Here is a 17,653-nt window from a genome sequence, read left to right on the forward strand (position 1 = left end):
CCCACTCATGTTCAGTCTCTCAAAAATGAATAAACATTTAAACAAAAATCACCTGGCAGAGAATTGGCTAAGTGCGAAGCCGGGGTGGGGCGGGGGGGCAAATGTACCTTTAGAAGGAGAGATCAACCAAGTGATCGAATTTATCATCAAAACAGTGGAACAGGCTGATTATTATATCCTCCTGAGTAAGGAGGTTCAGGAAGTCGTAAGATACCCTACAGTTGGTCTGGTTCAAGATGTCAGTGCAAAGGGTGAGGGGACTGTTCAACGTCAGAGCCTAAAGAGGTACAAGCAAATGCAATGCATGAACCTTAACTGTAGATAGGAGTGCAAACATAAGTAAAAGGCCCTGAGGAGACCATGAGGGGCTGGAATCTAGATGAAATCAGAGGCTTATTAACTTCTTAGGTGTGCTAATGGTTTCCTCATTCAGGATGAACTAGGTTATGCTACAGTAACAGAGCCCAAACTCTCGGTGGCCTAAAATAAAGGTTTCTTTCTCACCCATCTTGTGCAGCAATGTTTCTTAAGTACGATGCATCCCAAATTACTGCTCTTCATGGGAAAGTAATTCTGCGTTTCTTTTAAGAACAGGAGAGACGCTTACTGGTCGGGGTAGGCGATTCAGAATGTGATTCTCCTACCATTCTGCAACAGAAGCTCCACAAATATTGTTAAGTGCAAATGCTTCTGAAGGTTGCTTTTGGTTACACATTCCACTCTTTGACAAGAGTTGCTGTGCAAAGGGGTATTTTACTTGCTTGGAAATAATTAGATTAGCACTAATACCATTTAGAAAAGTGGCAGAAATTAGTGTTTTATTTTCTGATAAGTACAATAGTATATATCCTTTTCTTGAGATAGTCATCTTAGTTTACAGGCTTTTTCTAGATACAGCCTTCTAAAGCGTATAGTTCTGTACTTGTAAAAACAGGTTCTACGTTTTAACCCACCAAAACATGTTAATGCGAGTTGTACTACTGCACGGAAAAGCCAACAGAATAGCCAAAACACGGCCAATGAAAATGGATCGACATCACCAATAAAAGCCTGCAACTTCTCCTTATATAGTTTTGTAAACGATCAGAATTTCATCCAACTTAGAATGCCAACTGAATGAATTTTCAGTACTCTAAAGCGGACCTAGAAAAAAAAAAAAGAGGTCAAAGAAGGCTATTCAAACGGCCGAAACGCAGAACGCCGAAACGCAGAACACCGACAACGGTGAACACTGGTGAGGGTGCGGGACAACAGGAAGTCTCATCCACCGCTGGTAGGAATGCCACCGGCTCCCCCACTTTGGGAGACGTTTTGGCACTTTCTTACAAAATTAAACAGGCTCGTCCCACACAACCCAGTAATTCTACTCCTTGGCATTTAGCCAAAGGCGTTGAAAACTTCTGTCCACACAAAAACCCGCACAACAGATGTTTATAGGGAACTTTATTAAAAACTGCCGTAACTTGGAAGCCACCCAGGTGCCCTACAATAGGTGAATGAATCAATCGTGCTATATCCAGACACGGAATATTATTCGGTGAGTGAGCGATCAAGACATGAAAAAACCGAGAGGAACCTGAAGTGCATTTATTAAGTGGAAGAAGCCAATCTGAAGGCTGCATACCGTATGATACCTACTATGCGACGCTATGGAAATGGTAAAGCTATAGAGACGGGAAAAAGATCAGTGGTTGCCAGGGGGGGGTGGGTAGGGAGAGATGAATAGGCAGAGCATGGAGGATTTGGGGGGCAGTGAAGATACTCTGTATGATACTATAAAGGTCATCATACATTTGCTCAAAGCCCACGGAATGTAGGACACCAAGACTAAATAAACCCTAAGGTAACCGTGGACTTTGAGTGATAATGACGTATCAGTTTAGGTTTATCAGTTGTAACAAATGTACCACTCTGGTGGGGTATGTGAGAAATTTCCGGACTTTCCTCTCAATTTTGCTGTGAACCTAAACTTCTCTTTAAAAAATAGTCTTTCAAAAAGGAGGCGGGGGGGTTCCTGATACTACCCACACTGCCCTGCTACTCCACTAAATAAAGAGAATACAAAAAAAAAAAAAAAAAAAAAGACTTCCTTCCATCTTTTTTAGTCAGGATTCCCTGAGCTACTCTGGCTTAGCTAACCTGTTCAAAACACCCCCATATAAACTCCTTCCTGCAAGTCACTTTCCTCCTCACATTTACCTCCAGATCTGCCTTTGGCAAGACATTTTACCAAATGTACACTCTTACTTGACACTGCCTTCCACCAAAATTAAGTGACTCAACGACATCTGCTGAGCCTTTTAGCCCACTGTGCCTGTTTTAAATATTTTGGTAATTATCTTTATGTAAGTTATTATTTATCAACATCAACCTTTGGGAAAATGAACTGAGGAAAGAAAGAACCACCACAACTTGATGCCATTTGTTTTTTGTGGGTTTTTTTACAGAAGAAAAACATTCAAAGTAAAATATGAACATTTAATTACCTTTAAATAACGTATGTAATAATTTACATGCTATACATTCCCAAACACACTGAACATAAATTCAATTTTATAAGACACATACACAATCTGCTTTTTGCCAACACATACGCTGTAGGTCACTTCAGATGTTAACTGATTTCTCAGTCCATGTGTGAGCACATAAATACACATATATATGCCTGGAGTTGAAGATAAACCAAAAACACGTGAATATGAGAAGTCTGCCATGGAAGATTCTAAAACCACAATCAGTTAACTGGAACCAAGCAACAAGGCACAAAAGCTTCCCTTTGTGGTCACAAAGATTAAGGTTCCTGTCCCAGTGCTTAATTAAGTATGGAAATAGGCTTGGCTAAATCACAAACTATATTTTATAGTGCATTTCTGTCACTGTTTAAAAAGGAGTATTTTTCTTCTTACATAACGCATTACACAAAAGCATTGGAAAAATAAACAGGATTAGGTAAGTTCCCATACAATAAAGCTTTTTTTCCCATGTGAAAAAGATACTTGTTTATGCTCAAAACTAATAAAATAGATATAAGCATAGTAAAGAGAAGCATTAGGGATCTTACGCAGGTTTCCTACTCTCCCTGAATCACATCCCTTGCCAGCCGTGTATACTTAAACCTTCAACTTTAAAGCCAGCTGAGTGAAGACCGTCAAATGCATGTGATTTTTTTTTTCATTTAAAGATATGTTACTAGCACACAGAAACAGTTAACATAACAAGGCAAACAGAAACCTCCTAGCATTTAAGTTGTTTTGCTAACTTTGTACTAGGCTATCCTTAATTTTCCTTTTCTTCCCCTATGTTAACGGATAAGATAAAAATGTTCCACATAGAAATGGCTGCTTTAAAATTCATGCAACCAAGCAAAATCTAAACTACCTGTACTAACTTCCCTTTTTTAATCCCAAAATTTTAAGGAAACTGAAAGTTTGTTTTAGGAAGAGCAACTCATTGAAAGATAAAACCGTATATATCTATATACTCTTCACTGTCTCTAAGAACAGTTTTAGAGCCTTAGCTTGTTAAAGTTACACAGTTAAAAAAGGAATAAAGCCAACCACAGAGCATCAAAAGAATGCAGTAATCCGTACATAAAAGACAGTCAAATATGTTTACACATATTCAAGAAATCAGTAATCTAAGTTGTAAGTAATGTCATCAAGTGTAGCACTGCACAAACTGGAATCAGAATTAAACCTTCAGTTTCATTAATCTTGAATATGGAAGTGGGACCAGCCAACCATGAACTTAACAGTGGACTTGTACATCTGTTTATACAGGAGTATTGTAGCATGCAACCCCTGCAGTAATGAGAGTGCAATTCTTTACAGAGAAAACAAGGCTGACCAAAAGAAAAAAACAAAAAAACCTTGCTCTCGGCTATAAAACCTAAGAGTAAAGAATAAGTTGAGATTTTTAAGGCTTTCTCAGAAGGATTTTTCATGGCACTTCAACATTAAACACCACTAATAGGCAAAATATGTAAATACTCATGGTTACGTAATTGTAAGTCCATGCCATGTCAATTATTAAGTAAGGGAGAACTTGGTCAATTAAATTAGAGTTACGGAAAGTTATTCATGTTTGGCTGTGATTAACATACAAATCATACAGAAGTGTCAATTCACTAGTATACAGTACAAGTTGTGTTCTGAGTAGATCCGCCCATTCCACTCGTTTCTTAAAGAAGTGAAAGTCATTCCTTGCCGGAAATGCAATTAAATGGACTTACTTCTCTCACAACAGCAGTTATTACCCTTTCTTCAACTACTCGACCCCAAAATCATTATCAGACAAATTCCTTTTGGTCATGCGCAAAGACCATTCTCACAATCCATTCTTGCACTACAGTCAGTCCAGAAAATACTCTATGCATCTAACAAGTCATTCTTGCCACACCATACTCTAAGCTGACCACACCGGGTTCCGATTTGGAAAACTCCTCAGCGTATTCACTGTAACGATTATCTGCTGGGTTGCTGCCCTCTATAGTTCGAAGAGCATGATTCACAGGTAACAGAGTTTGCTCCTTGAAACACAAGGAAGTTTTGAGGGTAGGTGATTCAGGATGAACTGAATGTATCAATTCCTTGGTGAGAATTCCATCTGTTGGCTTATTTTTACATTGTTTAATTTTCTAGAACAAATCCAAATTTGAAAAAAATTACTAATTGCACATACTACACGTTCAGTATAGGTTAGATGAAAGAAGAAACCAAGCTTTTGCAAATGTTCTCTTTATGAACAATACAAAGTTAAACCTCAAAAATTAATAAAATCTACTGCAGAAGAGTAAGACATCATTGAGAATCCTGACTGTTTATACAACTTTTATAGTGAAAAATGGTTATTACACTTGACTGCAAAAGATCCTAAGCCTTCATATTTGAAAAGGATATACGTTACCTAGAAAGCATAAAAAAAAAAGTAAACATTTCATAATGAAACACATGTGTATGAGACCTTCACCCTGAATCACAACTGTATAATAAACACACACTTACTTACATAAAGGTTTTATTGCCTAAAGAACTTTCTTACATGGTTTCCCTATAATCGTTTGTTAGGTAACCATTAGCTAACAATTGTTAGCTTTAGAACACAAGATTAAAAAAAAAAAAAAAACAAAAAAACAAAAAAACAAAAAAAAAAAAAACCAAAAAAGAAACAGAACACAAGATTTTAGAAGTATTCTTTGGCAAAGTATCACGCTCTCCAAATCCCTGGACCGCTCTCCAGCCAATCTGCTTGTGTCACCTACGTCTTGGGCTTGCCTCACTTTTTACACATCCTCCTACTGCTTCCTCAAGTGGTTATTAGTTACCTCCTATTCTGACAGATGACTAAGGAGCAGTCCTGCCTGATTGGCAGACACGACAGTCTGAGTTACAACTGTCTACGATTTTTAAAGTAGGTACTCGCTGATCCTTTTTGCTTCTATATGATGACTGACAGAAAGATGATACGAAAGTCTTAGAGTGGAGAGGGATTTCTTAAACAAGATACAAAAGAAGGCATAAAACATAAAGACTCATCAATCTGTACACAAAACATATCATAAATAAAATGGAAAAGACAAAAATGGACTAAATGATGCCACTTGTGATAGCATCTAGATAGATAGATAGATAGATAGATAGATATGAAACAAAGAATTAGCGTCTGGTATATAAAGAACCCTTACGGATCAATAAGGAAAAGGCAAATATGCCAACAGAAGAATGAGTGGAGGTTGGAACAGGCCATTCACAGAAAAGGGAAAACCAAATGGCCGGCATATGTATGAAAAGTCATTCAACTTCATTTGTGATCATGGAGATCCAAAACTGAAAACAAATGAAGTGTTCTGCAGTAGCTGAATGGAGAGACTGATATATGCATATAAGAGAATATTATACAGTAGTTAATAATAAAACGAATTAAAGCTACATGTATCAACATGGATAAATTTCAAAACAATGTCGAGTAAAATGAAGCATGACGATATAACAACCTTTATATACTTTTAAAACGTGCAGCTCCTCAAGCCGGGTGAAGGGTACATGTGCAATCATGTTGCCTGTTGCTTTTATACCTTATTAGAAAATATATTCTTTTGTATTTTTTAATAAATATTAAAAATAATATTTTAAATCATATAAAACAGTCTTATAAATTCTGGATAAAAAGACAGACAGAAGTATAAAAATATGCACAGGAATAATTAACGCTAAATTCCGCCCAAATTATGTGGGGATGGGCTGAGCAGAAGTATACAGGATCTTCAAATATATCCTATTTCATTTCTTAAAAAAAAAAAAAAGAAAGTGCTGAGGTATGATAAATATTAAAATCTCAAAAAGCGTGAAAGATACCCCAATATATATTACGTTCATATCTCTACTTTTCTGATGACCCCTGAACAACACAGGGGTTGAAGGAACCAAACCTCCCTGCAATCAAAAACCCACATGTAACTTCTGACTCCCCCAAAACATAACTACTAATAGCCTACCATTGACTGGAATCCTTATCAATAGCATAAACAGTCAACTGATACATATTTTGTATGTTACAATGTATTATATACTATATTTTCACAATAAAGTAAGCTAGAGAAAAGAAAATGTTATTTAGAAAGGCATAAGGAAGAGAAAGTATATTTACAGTACTGTGCTGTATTTGTAACAAAAAAAATCCACTTAGAACTGGACCTGTGTATTTCAAACCCATGTTGTTCAAGGGTCATCGGATATCGTACATCAGCTGTACAGTATTAGTATTTCAACATTAAAATTCAGGGAAAGCAATTCAAACTTAAGAGGTTTCTACATACCAATTTACACTTCCAACATAAGGAAATAAACTAACTTAATATTCCAAATGTATTATATTAAGACACTTCAGAATACTTACAGATTCTAAGTCTTTAATATCTTTCTCTAACTGCTTATTTTGCTCATTCATATTCGTAATTATATTAAACACAGACTGTCTAGGATGCAATGTTCGGTCAAATTGGTGGTACATGTTTCTCCAAAACCTTTAGGACAAAACCAAAAAACAACAGCTCAATACACTGTGTTTGAAAAAAAACAAGTATAAATACCTCAATGATGCCAACTTACTTAAAATGGAAAGATACTGTATTTGGCTCCAAAACTGTAAATTTTGGAGATTTGGAAGTGTAGAGAGGATTTAAGTACTTCTTCTGGTCATCCAGGAGAAAAGGCCACAGGGAGTAAGTCTTCTCCTTTAACCTTGGTGTAATGAGAAAAACAAAGAGCTTTCTCACAGACGCTAATAATCATTTTTTATAGAGCAGGCAATTCCTTCCCAAGTAGATTTCAGTTTTAATTTTTCCTTGTACTCACAGTCTAACCTCACCTTGTCTCTGCATTCTGTATTCTCCCTTTTCACTCATAATCATGAAATAAAACCATGTCTCTTTGAACATGACACAGGTCTACCATTTCTCTCACAACCATACACGTTAAGAGATTCCTTTCAACTCCCACAACTTCGTACACGTGGTCTCTGTGACACCTATCTCAAACCACCATACACATGTATACAGAGTAAGACACTTGTATCACTCTTTGCCTCATTCTCTTAACCCTCCATAGGGGCCGTAGTACAAGTAATTGCAGAGCAGGGACAAATTTAAGTGGGAATGAGTACAATCAAAGGGAATTGGGAAAAATCAAGTCGCTATTCAACAGCAAAAACACACCAATTATATTGCAATTTTAAGAATACGTTAGGTGAAGTAAGTGCATAAAGAGAATGGTTTAGATAGTACATTTACGAAATGAACATAAAATAGATAGGAGTAGAGGGAAAAGGGGAGAGTTTGCTCATTTTTCTAGGATCCCTAAGATGGGTAAGTTCTTAGAGAAAGACTAATAGGAAATACATGCTTTTACGACCATCTTCCTTTTTGACAGGATGTTTGGCACTAACTGAGGACAGCGTTTCCTAAAATAGCTCTGTACTCAGCATCATCTGCTCCAAATTATGATAAACTGTGAATTACCATAGCATGGAGCTAAAGTCTTAATGGTCTTTGATTTGTTCATCTCTGTCATACTTGATTTCAGTTGCAATTCCTTTCACACATCTTTAGAATCTTCCACGTGCTCTCAGTTCTGCTTCTGAGTTGGTTGAGAGTGAGAGTGTGTGGCTGTCTTCAAATTACTATCAGACGTAGCTTCTCTAGTTCTTGGATACGCAAGAATCTATAACTGCTCTTTATTGGCTTGTAAGAAACCTAAGTGCAGAAACTCAACCTAAAAAAAATGTAAGAACTTCTCACGGCCTTATCCCACATCTCCTTTGTATCAAAATCTAGCCAGAAACCCCTACTCCCAAAGACTGGTTAGGAAAGAACAGATAGGAGACCCAATTCAGGGACAGACACACTATAGATAACATATTTTCCCCAAACAATTGTCTGCTTAGAAATGTGAGAACTGTGGCACCGGGTGGCTCATCAGCTGAGCGTCCAACTCTTAATTTTGGCTCAGGTCATGATCTCACGGTTCGTGGGACAGAGTCCATGTTGGGCTCTGTGATGACAGCAGGGAGCCTGCTTGGGATTCTCTCTCTCTCTTTATCTCTCTCTCTCTCTGCCCCTCCCCTGTGAGCAATTGCATGCTCTTTTTCTCTCTCTAAATAAATAAACTTTCAAAAGAATTTTTAAAAAATTATTTTTTTTTAATGTTTATTTTTGAGAAAGACAGAGTGTGAGCAAGAGAGGGGCAGAGAAAGGGAGACACAGAATCCGAAGCAGGCTCCAGGCTCGGAGCTGTCAGCACAGAGCCCGATGTGGGGCTCGAACTCACAAACCATGAGATCATGACCTGAGCTGAAGTCAGATGCTTAACCAACTGAGCCATCCAGGTGCGCCGCCCCCGCCCCCAAATAAAATTATTAAAGAAATGCAAGAAATATAAAGCCTCAAATTACTTTAAAACCAACAATTGTAAAATTCTTTACCAAACCTTAAAAGTTAGTGATCAATACTTTGTAGGAAATGAAATAGTGTAAGGCTTTTCTGTTCTAAATATATATTCAGACTAGAAAGGAACATGAAGGGGGTTTCCAGGGTGTCGGCAATACTTCTTGTTCTAGGTGCTGGTTACATGGATGGATGAGTTTTAGATGTGCTGAGCTTCGCACTTAAGCTATATGTACTTTCCCATGTGTATGCCACATTTCAAAACAAATTTTTTAAATGTGTTTTTACTATTAACCTGAGGATGTGAAGGATCTTCAGAAAGTACTTAGCTTCAGAAATACAGACAATAAAATTCAGTTCTATTACAAACTGTCAAGGTATTTTATTATGTTCAACCATGATCTATGTTAGACCTCAGCTAAGTAGGAAAAAAAACCAGTCCATTTGAAGCAAACCATCTTACTTGAGTTCTTCTCTTTCCTTCTGACAATTTCCAAGGAAGTTTCCAAATTGGCATGAATGAATATGTTCATGGATCTGAAGGAGAAACGCTTCATTGAATTCAAAGGCTTGTGGAAACTGTTCGGTCAAATGCCACACACATTCCAAGAACTGAGTAAACACCGGTGAGACTTCCTTTGGGTCACCATCCAAATGGCCACACCTAACCCCCCAGAAAGTACAAGCTTTTGAAAATGCCTCTGAGAGAAGACAAGTGTTCAGGTATTATTAAGTTTAAACACACACACAAACGCACGAACCAAAAACTTTGTGATATTGGCATTAAAAAAGTATAATTTTTTTTTTATTAAAGCAATTTACACCTGAGTTTTTCAACCACAACTTTAAAGGGTATGTTATCTTCTAAGTACCACAATCCAGACAGAAGGAAGGTAACGAATTGCCATAAAAATTAACAAAGGTATGAGAATTGAAAGAAGTAACAGAAAAAAATTAAATCAGTTTTCATACAAAAAAACAGCACTCTCACCTGCCTCTGGACATGTGAGCTCATGAAGAACAGAAATATTCTGGCACTCTAAAATAGCTTTATTAATTTTACAAAATATGTAAGTGTAAAAGCATGACTCACCTCTCTGAAAACTTATGTCCAAAAGAGATCCAATCCTTTTCTATTAAAACCTTAATAAGAAAAAGTAAAATGCAATTTACAACTACTTTCAATTTCTTTTGTTTACAACGGATTAAAAACTATTATTTTAGGGGCGCCTGGGTGGCGCAGTCGGTTAAGCGTCCGACGTCAGCCAGGTCACGGTCTCGCGGTCCGGGAGTTCGAGCCCCGCGTCGGGCTCTGGGCTGATGGCTCAGAGCCTGGAGCCTGTTTCCGATTCTGTGTCTCCCTCTCTCTCTGCCCCTCCCCCGTTCATGCTCTGTCTCTCTCTGTCCCAAAAATAAATACACGTTGAAAAAAAAAAAATTAAAAAAAAAAAAACCTATTATTTTAATAGCAGCATTTACCCTTTCAACTTATGGTTGCAAACAGAACAAAACAATTTTTTTTTAAGTTTTTTAATGTTTATTTATTCTGGAGACAGAGAGACAGAGCGTGAGCAGGGAAGGGGCAGAGAAAGAGGGAGACACAGAATCTGAAACAGGCTCCAGGCTCTGAGCTCTCAGCACAGAACCCGACGCGGGGCTTGAATCCATGAACCGCAAGATCATGACCTGAGCCGAAGTGAGACGTTCAACCAACTGAGCCACCCAGGCGCCTCCAAATTTTTGTTCAGTTATAGGCAAAATATAGAAAGAACCTGGATTAGGGGTTGGTTTAACAAAGAGCAAAAATGATGCATAAAAGAAATGGTAGTCCTGTGACTTAATCATTCCAGTTGTATTTATTACATTTTAAATGAAAAGTACATGCTATAAAGCACTAGTACATTTACATTTTTATATGTAATATCTGCATAGTAAAAAAACTAAGAAAATATAAATCAAAATGGTAACAGTGGTTAACTGTGAGTAGTAGACTGGGATATAAGTTTTAAACATTTTGGTTTACTTGTACATTACTTATATGGTGCTCACCAAAAAAAAAAATATATATATATATATATATACACACACATACACACACACACACACACACACACACACACACACACACACAGAGGGAGATGGGGAGAGACAGATCAATGAAAAGTTTATATTCAAATTCAAATGTTGATATCAACCTCTTGAATGAACTGTCTTTATCTGTTTTCTCTGTCACAACTCTACTGAAGAGACAGGCTTCTGATTTTTTTCAGTCTAATTTATGTAACGTATCTTCTTCGTATACCACGTAATTTCATTATATAATCACCAAGTACATTTTCAGTATTAAAACTGCCACATTTAGCTGCTCTGATTTTGTTTTAAATCTCTCCAGAAGGCCATGTAATGTGATGGGGAAAGATGCAGTTTCTGGAGCCACGCTGCATGGGTTCAAATCCTAGCTTTGCCACCTCCACACTTGTGTGACCTCAGGCAAACGGTCTTCAGGCTGGAGCCCCAAATTTTACTGCAGGCCCTCTGCCTTTCCTGTCCACACCCACATCTAAAACCTCACTCAGTGTCTTTCTCACGAAACTTAGTCATCTGTTTCTCTCAGTAGAGAGAGCAAGAGAGCAGCACCATCCATCCTGGCAACTGAGTCCACATCTGGAAAATCATCCTGGAAGGGGCCTCCTCTCTTCTACTGCACATTTAACCCAGGAACAATTCTTATGACACTACTTTCTCAATATTCCTGGATGTTGAACCCTACCCTCTTGTATCTGTGCGGGACTGCCCTACTCCTGGCTGTCTTTTCTCTTCTGAGTTATCTTGCCAGTTTCTCCACTGGTCTCCTGCCCTCCATCATCCACTCCCCTCCACCTGGAAGACACCAAGCCATCTTTTTACAAAGAAGATCTAAGCAAGTTACTGTTCCCTCTATTTAAAGCCCGTTAATGGCTCTCACTACCCAAAGAAGGTGAAGGTCAAATTTCAGTCTTCTCTTCCTCAGGCTTTCATCTCACTATATTCTTCTGCACCCAAGTAGCCCACTCTGACACCCTGAGCCCCAGTCATCACGCATACCTGCAGTCAGCTAACGGATCTATGCTTTGGTTCTCATTGCTCCTTTTGCCTGGGAAGCTCTCACTCTGTCCCAGGGCATTTATCACATGACTTCATTTGAATGTCTAGCAAACAATTAAAGCCAAACGTGGCACACAAAATATTCCTCACCTTACACTCTCAAGGTAAGCTGCACATAATTTTATCAGGAGCACTTCCATTCGGCCTATCCCAGATTCGGCATGTTAGTGCCACCAAATAATGGTGCTGAAAGGGATGTGGTGATGGTGAACTTCCCTCTGTCTTAAAGATGGCACTACATTTAATAATTCTAACTAATGACAACTTTCTACCTTCGCTTCATTTACTTTACTTGCCATGAGTTAAGATTCAAATTTTGAAAATCTAATCACGTTAAAAGACAAAAAACAGGAGCCAGGGCTTTAGCTTCACAGAGCAGAAAATCTAGGGGCAGCTGGGGGGCTCAGTCGGTTAAGCATCCAACTTCAGCTCAGGTCATGAGCTCGTGGTTTGTGGGTTCGAGCCCCGCATCAGGCTCTGTGCTGACAGTGCAGAGCCTGGAGGCTGCTTTGGATTCTGTGTCTCCCTCTCTCTGCCTCTCCCCTGCTTGTGCTCTGTCTCTCCCACTCTCTCAAAAATAAGTAAACGTGAAAAAATAAAAATAAAAAAAATAACAAAGAAAATCTATTCAACTAGAAATTTAATCTTCAGATATAAAACATGCTTCCTAATGTGTAATTACAATTAACAAATAAAGGAGTTTTAAACAGAAAGTTTCCTCTAGAATATAATTTTTTTTAATGTTTTCATTATTTATTTTTGAGACAGAGACAGAGGAAGAGAGAGTGCAAGCAGGGGAGGGGCAGAGAAAAAGGGAGACACAGAATCTGAGGCAGGCTTCAGGCTCTGAGCTGTCACGATAGAGCCCAACGTGGGGCTCAAACCCACGAACTGCAAGATCTTGACCTGAGCCGAAGTCGGATGCTCAACCGACTGAGCCACCCAGGCACACCTAAAAAATAATTTTTAAGTACTTTTATTTGTGCCTTGTTTTACTATATCACTCAGTTAGACAGAAATGAGGGAGAAAATACTGAATATTTCTACTATAACATTTTAGGAAACAACTATTAAATTTAAAAGTTGTTGGGTCATCGGGTGGCTCAGTCGGTTGAGTGTCTGACTTCAGCTCAGGTCATGATCTTGTGGTTCCTGAGTTCAAGCTCTGCATTGGGCTTGCTGCTGTCAGCCTATCAGCACAGAGCCTGCATCAAATCCTTTGTTCCCCCCCTTCTCAAGCTTGCTCCCTCTCTCCAAATTAAAATTAATTAATTAATTAATTTGAAACTCGTTTTCAAAGAGGTGGCACAAATTGAAATCAGTTTGATTCAAGGTTTTTGAAACTCAGCACTATATATATTTTAAGCCAGAAAATTCTTTGCTGCAGGTGCTGTCCTATGTGGTCTAGAGTATGAGCAGCATCCGGGCCTCTACCAGCTAAATGTTAGTTAAATCCTTTCCTTTGTAACAATCAAAGCTGTCTCCTAACATGGCCAAATGTCTCCTGGGAGGACAAAATCGCTCCTATTTGAGAATCACTGGTCCAGCCAAATCACTCCTTACCATGAATCCTTTGATTGTCCTGTAGTAGGAATCCAGTAAGAGAGAGCCAAGGGAACAGACCTGGGACGTCCTATCCCAACCATCAGAACAATGTACCAACACACTTGCACTTTCAACCGTTATTGCCTGGAAAGAAAGATCACATACTTAGATTACAGCAGAATACATTTTAGTTACATCAATTAAGTTCTATTTAAAAACGACACTAGCAAGTATTGCATTTCACAGAAAAGCAAGGATGGCAATGGTAATGTCACGGCATAATTTCCAAAAAGAAAAAAAAAAAAGGCAAAACACAATAAAAACACAAAGCATACCAACCAAAACCAAAACCAAAACCGCTGTTTCAAAGTATTTGGGGATTTCTTTTTAAGTCTCTACATGAAGTGCCACGTGATCTTTTAAAGCTCAAATGAAAGGAAGCCTCATTAAGGAGGTAACACGTAATAAAACTTATCTGACTGGAAAAGATACCAGGTCCCAACAGAATAAATGTATTCCTTCCCAACCAGTATAAACCCCAAACCAAATATGAGAAAAGAAGAGTTACTTTGGCTAAGAAGATTGCTGCATCCATAACAGCTTTGATATGGCGAAGCCATCCTGAGCTCTCCAAACCAGAGTAGAAATCACTGACAGAAAGCCCTTTGGTACCATTAACTAGAAAAGAAGGGAAAAATTTTCAATTAGAATGAGGCTACAGTCTCCACTTTTCCTCCTCAAGCTCTCTCTGAGTTAAATGAAAAAAAGAAGAGGACAAAATAAAAAGGACTCTATAAATGAAAAGATGCTAGGAGAAGCTCAATAATGGATTTTGGGGGTATGTTTTTCTGTCATTCTTCATGCTTAAGTAAAGCTCCAATCTCTTTTAAAAAAAAAACTTAAGTATGTAGTGTTTAATTAAAAAGTCTGATTTTTTTTCATTAAAGAATTTTAAGTTTATTTTTGAGAGCGAGCGAGCGAGCACGAGTCAGGGAGGGGCAGGGAAAGAGGGAGAGAGAGGATCCCAAACAGGCTATCTACGCACTGCCAGTGCAGACCAGTGCAGGGCTTGAACTCACGAACCATGAGATTATGACCTGGAGTCGAAATCCAGAGTTGGACATTTTACCAACTGAGCCATCCGAGCGCCCCTGATATTTTAATTTTTTTTTTTTATTAAAAAAATTTGTTTTCCAACGTTTATTTATTTTTGGGACAGAGAGAGACAGAGCATGAACGGGGGAGGGGCAGAGAGAGAGGGAGACACAGAATCGGAAACAGGCTCCAGGCTCCGAGCCATCAGCCCAGAGCCTGACGCGGGGCTCGAACTCACGGACCGCGAGATCGTGACCTGGCTGACGTCGGACGCTTAACCGACTGCGCCACCCAGACGCCCCAGATATTTTAATTTTTAAAATTCCACACCGTGACTGGAAAGACACCTTAGTACTTAAATAGAGCATTACTATCATCAATTAATCAATCTAACAATAGCAATTTCTGTAACACCATTAGAACTTTGCTGTCCAACACAGGAGCCACTATCTACCTGAATATGGCTATTGACATATGTTTAGTCCAAACTGAGATACACTGTAAGAGTGTAAAATACACACTAGTCAATTTCTAAGACTTTAAAAAAAATAAAAACCACCTAAAATGTGTCATTACTAATTTTTATACTGATTACACGTTAACACAATGTTTTTTAATATATTAGGTTAAATAAGTACGTTGTTAAAATTAATTTCAACTTTTTTTTTTTTACTTTTTGGAATGTATAGGAAATTTTTAAATTACCTTAATTTTAAATTTTATAATTGGACTAGCATTATATTTCTATTAGACAAAGTTGCCTCCAAGGCAAGCAATAATTCATACCTTCCAATAACTTCTGAAGGCTGGACCGCATGACATGAATATTTTCAATTCCAACAAACTGAAATCTAATATTAGAATAGTTGTCTTCATTTTCATAACCTTTTCCAGCTGCTCTGTTGGCCATTGCATTCAGCTAAAATTTAAAATTTTAGAAATTTAGAGATAAATTGCTTTTATCTTTTAATTTAGTTCACCAAAACATCACGAAAGCACTAAATGAACCGTATTTTACCAGAGAGTTTAAAGAACATTTTAAAACTGAATATGCTACCATTTTTTAATGAATAAAAGTGTCACATGTTTTAACAGTAAAGAGGGCCACTAACAACACGATTGCTATATAATGGAAAGTTCAGACAAGAAGTTCCCCACAAATAATTTATGAAACTAATTCACTTATGTTTGTAGTCAGTTTTCCATATGTTTGCAGTATTTCAAAATTTAGAAGAAGAAAGAAATATCTCTTATCTGAATCCTAAATGATTCAGAGATGAGCAGAGCTGGGAAGTTTTTCTGTTGCAGAATGAATGAGACCCACTTCAGAGCAAGCCTGTGGAGCCCTTGACCATCGGAGAGCCACAGGGACCCTGAAGAATCAGATCTGAAATACACGTCAGGTTATCTGAGGTCCTCCACATTAGAGATTACTGGAGGCCCACATGGTACATACCATGGCATGTAATCCACTAGCCTGATATATCTCCAAGAATTGGGCCAAAATAAGAAGAAAACAGACTGCCAGTAGGCCCCATGTCTTTGGTCACTAGATCAAATGTAGAAGGCCATTTAAGATTTGGCATGTTTTAATTCTTCCAGACTAGGATTTCATACTACACACTATTACTGTTTACTAAGTATTCTTATCAACTTGGATGAAACAAAACCTAAATTGAAAGAAAAAGTAGCTTTTCATTCAGTGGATGGGGGCCCAGTTTGGTAACAAGAACAGTTCAATTCTAGCTGCTGGCTCACTGGCTATTCCGCACCTAAGGTGAAAGTTAGATAGTAAAACGCTTCCACATTATTACTACTTAAATTTGAGTTCATCAGATGAGAGTCAGAGATTAAAATGCTTCCACATTACTACTCAAGTTTAACTAGTATAACAAAACAAAGAGAGAGGCCTGTTTTCTGTGTAGAAGTCAATTATACAAATGAGAGGTGTAAGGTCCTGAGAAACAGATTGCCCTCAGGCCTCATATTCAGAAAGTCTTGTGTTACAACAATCGTTTATATCTAATATCATCTAAAAGTAGTTCTAACCTATGAACGCACCTAGATGAAACAAGGAAGTAAAATAAAATTTGTCTTACGATATCACCAACATTCTAGACTTCTAAGAACGTCTTTTCTTGTTAACAAGATAAAAGATTATCAAATTATCAATTTCTAATTTTTAACATTTCTTTATTTACTCAAATTAATCTTCAAATTAATCTTCTGTTTCTTCCATTATCTTTTGTGAGAATGCACAATGATGAGAATAACTTCTAGAACAACTACCGTTCCTTTCAACAAAACTGCCTAAAATCGTGTTCTATATCGCTCACTCGCTTTTTCTCATCGCTTTCTCTTATTTTCTCATCATTCCAGATTTTTGAAGAAATCCTCACTATAATTCTGCCAATGTCCTTTTGTGTAGCCCACCAGCTCTGCATGCGATGCTATAATAAAAATTAAAAGTGATGTTAGCTATTACCATTGAGGATTTTAATTACTTTAGTTTCAGGATCCAATATGCATTAGTTGTTTAACTGTGTTTATAAAAAGAAAAAGGGATTCTGACATTTGGCCCAATGATAAAAATTTAACCTAACATTACAGATGCCTAACAGAACAACTGTTTCCTGTTTACTATCTATAATTCTCTAGTTCAATGTTTCTTAAGTTGAACTCACTATTTTCCTTATTTTCTTGAATATTTCAATTAAGGCCCATTATTTTAACAAAAAGTATTTTGACAATTAAAAATGCTACCAAAAAAATTTAGTAAGATTTTCTAATTTTTCACAACACACATACTATTTAATATTTCTTCACAATAACATAAGACTTACACATCATCAAGAGCTCTCAATATAAAGTTCAGCTTTTCTAAATTTATGTATAAATCAGAAGACATAAGAAATCACACATCTGGGAAAC

At 37.5% G+C, this 17,653-nt stretch overlaps 1 protein-coding gene across 5 annotated transcripts in view; it reads right to left on the reverse strand.

The window, feature by feature from the left end:
* Positions 1–801: 801 nt before the first annotated feature.
* MTMR6 (myotubularin related protein 6) overlaps positions 802–17,653 on the reverse strand; it is a 50,900-nt gene continuing 34,048 nt past the window's right edge. For 2 of the 5 annotated variants that reach the window (XM_043575420.1, XM_043575387.1), the window contains exons 7-14: positions 15,509–15,641; positions 14,196–14,305; positions 13,646–13,771; positions 10,032–10,081; positions 9,402–9,602; positions 7,107–7,238; positions 6,895–7,021; positions 2,465–4,636 (exon numbers count right to left, since the gene is read on the reverse strand). In XM_043575420.1, coding sequence (XP_043431355.1) covers positions 4,376–4,636; positions 6,895–7,021; positions 7,107–7,238; positions 9,402–9,602; positions 10,032–10,081; positions 13,646–13,771; positions 14,196–14,305; positions 15,509–15,641 — 1,140 coding nt within the window. In that variant the 3' untranslated portion in view covers positions 2,465–4,375. Of the gene's footprint in view, positions 1,144–2,464; positions 4,637–6,894; positions 7,022–7,106; positions 7,239–9,401; positions 9,603–10,031; positions 10,082–13,645; positions 13,772–14,195; positions 14,306–15,508; positions 15,642–17,058; positions 17,173–17,653 lie in introns of those variants that run through there. The other 3 variants (XM_043575398.1, XM_043575376.1, XM_043575409.1) reach the window with 3 other exon arrangements.

Source organism: Prionailurus bengalensis, chromosome A1 (genome assembly GCF_016509475.1).
Source record: "Prionailurus bengalensis isolate Pbe53 chromosome A1, Fcat_Pben_1.1_paternal_pri, whole genome shotgun sequence".
Lineage (NCBI taxonomy): Eukaryota > Metazoa > Chordata > Mammalia > Carnivora > Felidae > Prionailurus > Prionailurus bengalensis.